Consider the following 13,011-nt stretch of genomic DNA (forward strand, 5'->3'; position numbering starts at 1 on the left):
TAAAAGGTGAAGTTCTCTAGTAGCTAAATGACATATTCACCATCCAGAAGCTATATACTGGTCAGGGTAGAACTGAGGCCTGGTGACTGCCAGTCCCCTATTTTTTCCCAGCTAGCCAGGAATATTTCTATATAAATTCACAAAGAGACTAAACGATGACTGACTTTGGATGACTAAACTTGCCCTCCTCTCCTCTTTGGTCTCAGAAGAGTGTTTGTGGACTGCTCATTGCTAAGCTCCTAGAGTTCAGTAATTCTCTCAAAGTGCTGGCTTTCCCCACCCTGGACTGACCTTGCAATAGGGCTCGAAAGCCAAGCCAGATAACTGCAGCTTCCCAGTGGTGGGTCATTTTTCTATGCAATAAATCCCAACTACTCTGATGTTACATATTAATGATAATAATGACAATAACAATGAGAATGTCATTTTACAATTTACTTAGCACTTTAAGGTTAGAAAAGTATATTTTTTCATTGACCCTCACAACAACCCTATGAGGTAAACGCCTTTATTATTCCCATTTCACAGATAAGAAAACAGGAAATTGGAGTTAAATAACTTGCCCAGGTTAACATAGCTAGTTAACTAATTCAAGTCTTCCTGACTTTTAAGTGCAGGATTCCATTGACTCACCACATAACTATATACTTCCATATACCAGGAGGCCTTCATACTAGACATGATCCTCACATGCTGTGTCCCTCATCCTTAAACACCTTTCCTATGGCTCTGAACTAATACACAAACAGATTCATGCCCTTTTCTTTGTGCCAGTGTGAGTGTTTCTCTTCCACGAACACAGGTTATAACTCCTTCACACCTTTATCTCTGTAAATTGTTGCAACTGATAAATTTCCTCCCTTAATGTCCAACCTTCTGTGGGTTTTCTTAGGTAGCAGACACATGACTTGTGGCTAGCCTAAAAACAAAGCCTCTCTGGGGTTAGTACTGCACATGGCACCCTTAAAACTTACAAATCGGCAGCCCCTAAGTCAATCATTCTCTCAACATACAGTTATATTGAGTATGTCTGGTGCACAAGACACACACAAGTCCCCAAGGTTTTGTTTACCTGCATGGTGCTGATACAGAGACTTCTGTGGATAACAAATTGACTGAGGGCGGCTGAGCGTTTGTAACTGTTCCTTCCATGAACCATAAGTAACCGGCCCAGATGTTTAAATTGAGTGACAGAGAAATCTGCAGCAAGAGATGCTTGTTTTCCTTCCTAAAATGTAATGAAATTGAATACCATTAGAGTACAAGAGGTCAGAGCAAAAACTTTTTTTTAATTAAAAAAATAAGACGTTCTTTGGGAACCTTTGAGGAACTTCAATGAAGAAACCCTAGTTCTTTGGTTTCAAGCTACACATGGTAGGTGGTCCAACTTGGAAGCTCAGCTTAAGAAGCAGAGGTAATTTAAATAAAAACATTCTGAATTACAAGTCAATTACAATGGGGGGTGGGGATAACTAGATACAGCAATAAAAGTTAAGTGGTTAAGCCAACCCCAGAACTTGTAGCCTAATGTACCAAATCCTCTAAGGATAATGCTTTTTTTTTTTAAACAAAATTCAATACCTTGTGACTTAGCTCAATTTTTTCCCAAAGGAAAAATAAGTTCTTCTCAGATGTAAAACTCTTCCTGCCCTCTGACCCAGTGATCTCACTAATAAGACTATGCCTATCTGTAGGTTGCTATTAGCAAGGGAAAAAAAAGTCTAGCTGTATGAAAATGTTCTTAAGATTATTCATTCTAGGAAACTGAAAATAATCCATGAGTCCAACAATTAGGAATTGATTGAGAAAACTGTAGTATATGAATGTAATATAAACTTACTATGCCATTAAGAAATAGATACTATGAATAATACAAAGAAATATGGAAATGTCTATATAAAGTTATGTAAAGAAAGACTGGAATAGATATTAGACCTGTGACTTCACTCATAGGAACTGCTGGATGAGGAAACTCACTACTGATGCAATATGGCAACTTCTATGCAACTTAGTCTTAGAGAGCTGCCTGGCACACTGACAAGTTAAGTGTCTTCCCAGGGTCATACATCAGTTTTTGTCGGAAGCAGACCTTGAATTCAGGTTCTCCTGGCTACACGGCCAGCTCTCAATCCACTATATCATGTTGCCTCTTGCAAAGCAGAATCAACTCAACAGTAAATACACACACCAACCCTGGCATAAGCAACAATTATGTTTTTAATAATAATGATGAATAGCAACAAAATTAGGAAAAATAAAGAACCAAAAAGTTTAGAAGAGCATAAAGAAAAAAACAGGTCGGCTGTTCTGTTGCTACTTTATTGAAGTTATTACTTTAGATCAGACCAGGAACTTCTCTGGAATAAGGAACTTCCATGGAGGAAACTCCTTCTACCAATATATTCATTGATTCTATGGTTTATAAACTCAGAGAATTGTCCGGGAAGCAAGAGGTTAAATGACTTAATTAAGGTCATATAGTATGTGTCACAAGACAGACTTCAATCCAGTTATTCCTGACTCATAAAACAGGAACTGTCTGTCCATTATGCCAAAAACACACATTAAAAAAAAAAAGAAACTGTGAAGAGCAGAAGCTTAAGATTTCAGGCACAATTTTTGTTCTTATTTGGAGATTCTATTTGGTAATGATTAAGGAGTTCAAAGTGAGAACCCTTATCTCACCAAGGATGGAAGCGCAGGGGGTATTCACAGGCTCCCATCCCACTCACCACTGATTGCAATAGGAGATTACACCTACTCTGCTTCTGACTTGGGCCAATTCAGACTATACTTAGGCAACTTGGCGGTCCCTCATAACTGGAGGCTAACCATACTGATGTGTAACTTACCTAGTGAACTTACTAGTACCTTAGGTAACTTACTAGTGAAAATCTAAAAACTTATGACAACAGTTAATACTGATACACTGATACTGAGTAACAAAGAACTGTGCAGTGTATTTTAGAAATAATTCCAGGAAAATTGCTAAGAACATTTTCATCAATTGGCATTTCAGGGAATATATTTTAATATATAGAAAATATACTAATGTGGAAGTCTCATTTTCTAAGAATACTCGATAAAGTTTCTTATAAGGTTTCTTGTACTCTAAATTTCCCAGCAATTTCCAAATTGATTTTCAAATGGAGTTTAAGAAGAAAAAAAATTGGGTGAAATGATCAAGATTATCACATCCAAGATTAAATAAAGCTGGAAGGGACCTCAGAGTACATCAAGTCGAGTCCTTCATTTTTTTGATGAGGAAACTGAGAGGTTAAGTGACTTACCCAGGATCACAAAGCAAGTAAGTTCCTGCAATAAGATTTGAACTCGGGTCTTTCTGACTTAACATTTAGTGACCTACCACAGTTATTGCCCTATCCAGCAGTGCCACATCACACTATCTCACTATATATATATAGAGCACCCAATAATTAGTGATACCATTCTTCAGACCATGACAAATAAGATACAGAAAGGCTCAATGAACAACCAAACCAAAAAAAAAAGCCCACTCTTCTTTTATTTACTCACTCACCTTTCCTTCTACCCCTACACCACAATCAGATTCCTGAATCATGCTCACGTCATTGCCTCCATCACCTGCAAGCCAAACAACAGATGGGAGATTTGGGGATGATCAGAAAAACAGGGCTCCCATCCCCATAACAATAAAAATAATTCACATTTATATGATACTTTAAGGTTTGTTTTACATATATTAACTGGTCTGATCCTCACAACAACTCTGTGAGGTAAGTGCTATTGCCACTTTTTTTTTTTTTTTACAGATGAGGAAATTGAGTCTAAGAGGGGTTAAGTGACTTGCCCAGGGCCACACAGTTATTAAGTGTCTAAGACAGAATTTGAACTCAGGGCTTCCCAAATTGGAAGTCAGCAGTTCTATCCATTGTACCACCAAGCTGCCTCTAGCTGACAATAAGGAGCCTCTTTCAAAATGTAGATCCAATGCTCTCACCAAATAAGTACATAAGCCTGGGAACTACAAATCAGGAATTTGTAAATGTTTTTACTAGGTTGTTTGACCTCAAACACAAACTGAACAAAGTTTTTCTTCTTCATAAAGGGAAATATTTAAAGTTCAAAACAAGAAATTAAGGGGTAAAAGTCTGGATGCTGAAGAATATTTGTATGCTCGGGTATGAACTCAGTCTATTAACCAGTGAATTGGGTGATGTGATAATCCTCTGAATTATTTGGTATCATTATCCTACCAACTTCAAAAACTTGAGCAGCAAAATGCTGGGAATAATAATAGTAGCATATGTATCTCGCTAATACTTTACAATTCCTTAAAGCACTTTCTTTTCAAAATAAGCCTTTGAGAAATAGTACATGTATTATTATCCTTATTTTACAGATGTGGAAACTAAGGCTTCAGAGATGAGGTACGGTTCAAATACCACATCTCTCATGATGCTATCTCTGATCTCCTCACTTGCCCTGCTCCCTCCCAACACATCATCTTCCCCCTTAAACCAGACATAGCACCTTACTTTAATTTTGCAGTCCTAATATAACTATCACGAAAAACTGGACGTTTTCTTTGTTATATCTCCCTCCTTGACTAAGTTCTATGAGAGTAGGAATTGTTTCTTATTTAAAAATGCAACTTCCCCAACACCAGGTATACTCTTTGTACAGCCTAAATGTCTATCAGATGTTTGCTGAATGAGAAAATAAAGGAAGTTGCCACGAGACTCAGAGTTAATAATGGTAGAACTGGGTGTAAATCTATGTGTTCGGAATACACCATGCTGCCTCTTTAGATAAAAGGAGCTGACTGTGGTTGAAGTGGAAAGATTTAAGAATCCCTACCTACTGCACAGGTAAGTTTCCCTGTCCGTTCCTGGAGCAGGCGCACAATCTGGGCTTTCTGGGTGGGGGCACAGCGACAGCACACCACTGCTGGACACTGGCAGGCCAGCTCCATGAACTCATACTCATAATATTTCAGACACACCTGAGTTTGGAGAACACAAAACAATGCAGGCAAGGTTATCTCTCACATGCAGCTCATAACAAAACCAGGACCAGCAGTTCTACACCTGTCACTTGGCCCTTGTTATTCCCAAAGATTCCCAAGCCTACCTCCAGGGAGTCACCAGAGATCACCAGGGCACAGTCATGTTTCCTGCGGAATGCATTCAGTTCCAAATGTGCTTCTCCCCGGTTAGTCACCTGGAAATGAATGAAGAAGAGGGAAGGGCAATGCTCCAAAGAAGTGACTGATAAAACAAACAATTTTATCCTGAAATACTCAGGGCTTGAGTACAGTAACTACACCAACAAAGCCCCAACTCTACCCATCCCTATAAGACCAGGCATAATTTCCTCCTTTTTCTTTTTTTTTTTTAAAGGACAAGATATTAAATAAAACTATCGGTGCAAAATGTGTATGAGAACAAGTGGACCTTGAGATCCATTTTCTTACAGGTTCCATTTATCCCAGTGTCATGGGTAGAGAATTAAATGGTGTTGGAGTCATAAAGACCTGGGTTTGAGTCTCAGATCCCTTACTTAGGAGCTGTGGGACCCTCAGCAAGTCACATAATTTTAGGCTTTGGTTTCTTCTTATGCAAAGTGGGAATGATAACATGCCAATTATGTACCTCACAGAGTTGTTAAGGATCACATTAAGTAATTTATGCAAAATGCCTTGTAAATATGAAAATGCACGCAAATGGGGGCTATCAATTGAATCTAATCCAGCAAGGAATTGTGCCAGATGCTGGAAATACAGAGAAAGTAAAATAAATAAAATAAAATTTTTTTAACCAGCACCTGCTCTCACAGAGTTTACAGTCTCCTCGAATGATGAGGATAGGTTTGCACACATTAACAGATATTTATAGTCACAATAATTTGATGAGAAAGAGGGCACTAAAAACTAGGGAAGGCTTCCTATATAGAGCAAAATGCTTTGTTTCACTAATTGTTAAAAGTTTATCTTCCTCAGATTACAGCGGATGATTCAGAGGATATTTACAGATAAAGCGTATCTAGTCCCAAAAGGATGATTTAGCCATGTTGTAATACAGAAAAACATTTAGAGCAACTCCAAACTTGGGACTTTTGGCCGTGATTCAATTAAGGAGGATTTACAAATCCCTGCTCATGTACAAACTTGCTTTTCTCTGCCTCTTTAATTCACAGCCATGTTCTTAGCACTAGATAATCTACCAAGTATCTCCTAGTGGTTTAGAGAAAGTAGAGGAAACTTTGCTGGGTCTCTGGAGGGATAGATAACCCACATCTGTGAGTTCATCAGTGTGAAGAAATCCCTGTGAGAAAATCCTTCCACTGATGCAGCATGCCAATTAACTTAGTCATGAAAGAATTCCTTGGGACCTCAACAAGTCATGTGATTTGCCCCTAGTTACACACAGGGCCAGTAGGGATCAGGGATAGAACCTGAAATCCAGGTTTTCTTGACCCCAAGGTCAGGTTGTTTTCTCTGTCCATCACCTCTCTAGGTAACTACCTCTCCAGCAATTTCAATATGCATTGCCAACCTAGAGTTTCCCATTAGCACCATGCTGATAAGCTCTGTGAGTGTACAAGCCTCCCTATAATAATTCTAACTCCCAGGATCCTGCCATCCACACACACATACAACAGTATGGACAGTTCCCTGTCACCACAGGTTGCCTGGCCACTTTTCTGGGCTATTACAAACCTGATTTCATACTACGAGAAGTGACTTGAGCCAGATGATCTTTGATTTCAAGGTCTTTCCAATTTTGCAATTCTATGATTCTACAGGAATTACAGATTCTCTAAATGGAAATGCAGCCTGGCCTATTGGATGGAAAGTTGGCCTTGGAGGTGGGAAAACCTGGCTTCAAATCCCGTTTCTGACACATACTAGCTATGTGACTCTAGCTAAGACACTTCACCATCATGTGTTGTAATCAATCAATAACCATTTGTCAAGGACCTACCATGTGCCAGGCTAAGCTCTAGGGATACAGAAAGAGGCAAAAGATAGAACCTGTCCTCAAGGAGTTTATAATCTAATGGCAGAGACAACATGCAAACAAATATACACAAAGTAAGCTATATAGGAAAAAGAAAAAATTATCCTAGGGAAGACACTGGAATGTGAGTAAAGTGAGGGGGTAAGGAAGGCTTTCTACAGATGGTAGGATGTTAGTTGGGACTTAAAGAAAGCCAAAGTGATAAGGTAACTTTCTAAGACTCTTAAGTGGCAGCGAAGGTGCCTGCCAACATCAGCAGCACGAGATTCCCTTTACCAAAGAAATAAAAGGTGCGTTTCCTATCCCTAATATATTCTAAGAAAAAAGAAAGCATGTATACATGCGTACATTTTCTACCCTGAGCAGAAAAAGCCAGTAACCAGTGATCCTGCTAAATGGCCATTTCCAGCCCTGGTGGAAACCTCATGGGTCACTTCCACATCAGCACTATTTCTCAGAGGAGTAAGACAAGACCACTACCACAAGACTGGTGCTGCAGCTGAAAGATTCGGATAAGCCATGACTGGTGGAGAGATTCACACCTTGTGTCCTGCTCAGACATGCACATCTGAGATGAAATTGAAATATCTATTTGAACAGTTCCATAATATGTTTACTTTAAATGAGAGTATATATATGATGGGTTGTTGCTTTACATTTCTGGATTTGTTAATGCATACTTATGGGTCTTTTGTGTTTAAAATTACTGCAATGCACCTCATGCCCATGTCACAGAACACCTTAAGGATCCTGTTGCCTACTCTGGGAGAGGTTCTAGACATGAACCATAGCTAAGCTTAGTTTTAGAGATTTCCCCAGGGGCCCTTTACAGTAGGGCCAATGAGACAAAAAACCAGAGAGAATACTGACTCTCCTCCTTGGGGTCAGGCCCCCTTGGAATGAACCTAGTCCATGTGATTCCAGAGTCAGAGCCCCTTGCAGAGAAAGGGACCCTTGGGCAACAAGTTAAAATCATTTCTCCATATGCATGGGTGCATGTGAGCAGAAAGAGGGAGCAGGAAAGAGAGACAGCAAAGAAGAAGAAAAGGAAGAAGTAAAAAGAAAGGGAAAAGAGGTTAAAAGAGAAAGAGAGTGAAAGAGAAAAAAAATAGAGAAACATCATAGTGTAGTAGAAATCACCTAAAATTTGGAGTCAAAAGATGTAGTTGTGGACCCTAGCAGTGACACTCACTGGCCATGTGACCATGGACCACTCACTTTAAATCTGTAACCTTCACTTTCTTCATGTCTAATACAGGAGAATAAAGCTTTCACAATCTGCCTTATGAGCCCATATTGAGAAAAAATCACTTGTGACCTAACTATAACCCGAAAGGATAAAAATCCTTTACTTTCAAACCACTCAGCACCTAGTACTAGGCACCACTTATTTCTACTTAAGCCAATGCTACCAAGTCTATTCTCTAGTTCTCCAGCTTTTTCTTTTTCTTTTGGGGGTGGGGGTGGTCAATTAGTTGTATCCAACTCTTCGTGACCCCATTTGGGGTTTTCTTGGCAAAGATACTAAAATGGTTTGCCATTTCCTTCCCAACTCATTTTACAGGTGAGGAAACCGAGGCCAACAGGGTTAAGTGACTTGCCCAGGGTCACTCAGCTATTAAGTGTCTGAGGCCAAATTTGAACTCAGGTCTTTCTGACTCCAAGGACAGTGCTCTATCCACTGTTCCACCTAGCTGCTCCAATATTAGTTCCAGTTAATTCTCCTTAACTCCTTTCCCTCACTCCTAGCACCCCCCACCAGGAGATACAGCATATGCTCTGGAAAAGGGCACACTCACCACACTCTGCATAGTCTTAACACAGAGAACACTCACCAATCTAAAAATATGGATGTCCTGGTTCCTGGTTACCAGATGTGCATTCTTGGCTGTACATGTGGCTGTCTCCAGTTTGTCCCCCGTCAGCATCCAAACCTGAAATTAAAACATAGAAAGGACTCATGCTAGCTCGTTTTTGAGGCTGCCTGCGTCAGCTGAGTTCCCAAGAACACTAAGCTAAACCTGATCTATTCAATTTGTCTGCTTCAGAACATGCTGTTTGAAAAGACTTCACCACAGGAGATGCCCCAGTTCTCAAGTCTGGGAGCTGGGGAGCTTCCCGTAATAAGGACTGCTTGTCTGCGGGGATAACCCCACCTTAGCAAGTAGACCATTCCTTTGTTTCAGGCTGTCAGGACAGGGAGGAGGAGTTATAGTGAAAAGGCCTGACTGTCCAAAAAATGTTTCTTCCACATCCCTGCCACTACATCAGAAATAACCATCGACATCATCCTTTAACAACCTTTTGGAAAAAAAAAAAAAAACTCTTGAATGTCCCAGCTAGATGGAGTGGAGATAGCATTGGGTCTGAAAATAGAAACTTGGAACCACCACTCAGTAGCTATCTGCTTAAGCAAGCCACTTCTCTCTGAGACTCAGTTTCCTCACCTGCAAAATGGGAATCATATTATTATCTACACCTCATAAGGTTCTTGTGAAGTGCCAAATCACTTTAAAGTCACATAGAAATATTTGCTGCTATTGATAAAAGGCCATTTGATTGTATGGGAAACCACATACTAACAAGTGAAAATAACAATTAGATTATTTGATTAAACTACTGCTGCCCTTTGGACCTATGAGAAGGAATACAAGGCAATCCTAATGAAGAGGGGCAGGGTCAGAAATATGGGGCACTGAAGGAGATGGAAGAAGAAAGGGCGAAGCAATGGACAGGAAGGGGGCAAAGCAGGATTTCTCTGGCTATTTTCTCACAATAAACAATTTGGGGGCTAAAGGCTAGCAATGGAATTTAGCTAATATGGAAACACATACATTCGCAGACAGACACACGCAAAGACAAATGGCCACTGAGCTCCGCAGAAGGCCTTGTCTTGACTCCAACATGCACCATTTGTGTCCCTGGCATGGATATAAACAAACTTGGCTTCCTTAGCAATTTTTTGAGGCTGAGTCAAGTTATCTGCGAGAGTTGTACATAAAGACAATGTCATACGAAGCTATCTGTCACACGGTCTGATATCATGCCCTCTGCTGAAGTCTTTCTCTGACACGTCACTGGGCCACGCAAGTAACCCTAGATTCTTGAAGTCTGTGTCCAAAGATCACAAGCTCTGGCAGACTGTTCCAAACCAAAAGGGTTTCCAAGACAGCTTGGCAACAGTCTGTGGGTCTGTTGTTGAAGGACCAACACGGAGTAATTCATCATCGGAGCCCTGGCCACAGCATGTCATGAAGACCCTCTACTCAGGCACTAAGGGACTGCCACATGTAACAGAGGAAAGGGCTCAGAAGCTGATGAAGGCATGAGCAATTAGAAGGAAGTCCTACTATAGCTGTATTCAAAGGTTAGGGCCTTTGATCCCTATTATAAACCAGTTTGGTCAGCAACCCACCATGGGATAAAAGGAGAAAACCTCTCATGCTATTCCCTAGCTCCTATTTATCTCTAGTATAAAAGGCCTTCTTCTCTTGGCAGTACAATACCAGCCATGAAAGCATCACCCAGGGGAAGCTGGATGAGAAAACTCAATCTGGTATCAATTTGGGAAAGAAGAGCTAACTGGCAGATCTGTCATTGCAGAGTTTTATATACTAACATTCAGTGGCTTCTATGCCTTGCTAAATTATAATAAATGGACAGTCAGACTGACTTTATGAAAACAGGATTTTTCAGCTATTTTCTCACAATAAACTTAATTTGTGGGCTGAAGGTTAGCAATGGAATTTAGCTAATATGGAAACATGTACACACACATTCACAGACAGACACACGCAAAAACAAATGTCCACTAAGCTCCCCTGAAGGTCCCATCTTGACTCCAACATGCATCATTTGTGTCTCTGGAATGAATTTAAGGATTATTGGGTTTTTCTTTCACCCGGGTCCCAAGGGAATGAACTCTAGCCTACATCTGAAGATCACTAGATCCTAGACTTGCTGTTAAAAGGGACTTGAGAGGGTTATCTACTCCCCCTCTCTCATTTTACAGATTAAGGAGCCAAGGCCCAGAGAAGGTAAGTGACTTGCCCAAGGTCATGGTGGTCAAGTGGGGATTTGGATCTTAGAGGTCTGACTGTAAAAGAGCTGACACTTTTTCCATCATACCACATGCCACCACCCTTCATTGCCAACATAGGACAAAGGAAGAAAATGGTAATGAACTAGATATCATGAACCCTGTTTTAATCCTCAGTCTTTACCATTTTCCTGTTTCTGTATGGAAGTGGGTGTTAAGACATCTGTCTGTCAGAGGCTACAAACATCCATCTGCTCAAGTTGCTCAGAACCTTGGAAAAGGACAGTAAGAAAAAAAATTTTTTTCCCTGTTACTCACAAACTTGACCCCAGACTCCCTCTGCTGGATGGTTTTAAATATCTGAAATTGTTCCTTAAGTTATAACTACAGAGCACACAGGACTCACAAATCAACTACAATCATTTGCTTGGCACCTTTTATATACAGTGTTCCATACTGGGGCTAGAAAAACATCCAAGGGTGTACTGCAGCCAGTTCATACCAGAGGGCCTATTGTTAAATTTTCAAGTGAGCACTGACATCTCAGAAATCAGCAAACAGCACAAATCAGGTTTTCTGTTTTATTAATTGTGTAGACTTAAGAAAGTGATGGGGAAAGTGATAGGGGCAGCTAGGTGGTACAGTAAATAGAGCACTGACCCTGGAGTCAAGAGGACCTGAGTTCCAATCTGACCTCAGAAACTTGACACTTACTAGCTGTATGACCCTGGGCAAGTCACTTAACCCCAATTGTCTTGCAAAAAAAAAAGTTATGAGGAAAATGTTAATAATTCAATTAAATTTAAATTGTGTGTAATTTTTTTTCATATTAAACATTTGCCAGCACACACCAGAAAATATCATGCTCCCTCCAAAGCTGAACTTAGGTGCCACTCCCCATGAAGCTTTCCTTGATGCCTACTTCCTTAGCCAAAAAGCATTATATCCATTCTCAAATTTTCCTAGACCACTTTAAGTGGACCTATCTTTTGTCTTCTTATCACTTCCAACTCTGTTGTCTTTCATAATATAGTAATTGTAGCTAACAATGATATTTACATAGTGTTTTAAGGTTTACAAAGTACTTTATATCTCATTTCATCCTCACAACAACACTGGCAGGTTATCTCCATTTTACAAATGAAGCAGAGAGCCGTTAAGTGACTTCCCTAGGCTTACACAGTTATTAAGTGTCAGAGGCAGGATTCGAACTTGTGCCTTCTCAACTTCATATTCAGCATACTATAGCTTTTATATGCTACAGTAGTCCTCCTCTAAGAATATTTTGTTTGTCTCTTTGATTTCTTTTTATTTTTATTTTTTTTTTGCTTTTTGGAGGGGGAAGGCAGGGCAATTGAGGTTAAGTGACTTGCCCAAGGTCACATGGCTAGTTTTTGTGTTAAGTGTCAGAGGCCAGATTTGAACTCAGGTCCTCCTGACTCCAGGGCTGGTGCCCTATTCACTGCACCACTTAGCCGGCCCTTTGTTTGTCTCTTCAAACCTTCAGGCACTGTACATTATAGTTAGCAGTACACACTCAATAAATGATGACTGAATTGTTGAACTGAACTGCTATGTTCTATTTTGTATTCTAGCTATTTGGGTGCCTATCATGTCTCCACTTTTTTGCTGTTCAAGCATTTCAGTTGTGTCTGACTCTTTGTGACACCATTTGGGTTTTCTTGACAAAGATACCGGAGTAGTTTGCCATTTCCTTCTCTAGTTCATTTTTTCCCCTTAATAGTATTCAATTTTTTCCAATTTCATGTAAAGATAGCTTTCAACATTCACTTTTATAAGATTCTGACTTCCTTTTTTTTTTCTCCCTCCACTGCCCTCTCCCCAAGACACCATGGAATCTGACACAGGTTATACATGCCAGCTCATTTTTTTTAATAGGTAAGGAAACTGAAGCAAACAGGATTGACTTGCCTAGGATCACGAAGTTAATAAGTGCGGCCACATCTG

General features: G+C 40.1%; 1 protein-coding gene across 1 annotated transcript in view; it reads right to left on the minus strand.

The window, feature by feature from the left end:
- ATP9A (ATPase phospholipid transporting 9A (putative)) overlaps positions 1–13,011 on the minus strand; it is a 190,770-nt gene that overhangs the window by 16,920 nt on the left and 160,839 nt on the right. The window contains exons 19-23 of the mRNA XM_069072428.1: positions 8,840–8,938; positions 5,116–5,205; positions 4,843–4,987; positions 3,542–3,606; positions 1,073–1,228 (exon numbers count right to left, since the gene is read on the minus strand). Of these exons, the coding sequence (XP_068928529.1) occupies positions 1,073–1,228; positions 3,542–3,606; positions 4,843–4,987; positions 5,116–5,205; positions 8,840–8,938 (555 nt within the window). The remainder of the gene's footprint in view (positions 1–1,072; positions 1,229–3,541; positions 3,607–4,842; positions 4,988–5,115; positions 5,206–8,839; positions 8,939–13,011) is intronic.

This window comes from Petaurus breviceps, unplaced genomic scaffold (assembly GCF_028583685.1).
Source record: "Petaurus breviceps papuanus isolate PSGF00001 unplaced genomic scaffold, PetGlider_PUasm1.0 90847, whole genome shotgun sequence".
Classification (NCBI taxonomy): Eukaryota; Metazoa; Chordata; class Mammalia; order Diprotodontia; family Petauridae; genus Petaurus; species Petaurus breviceps.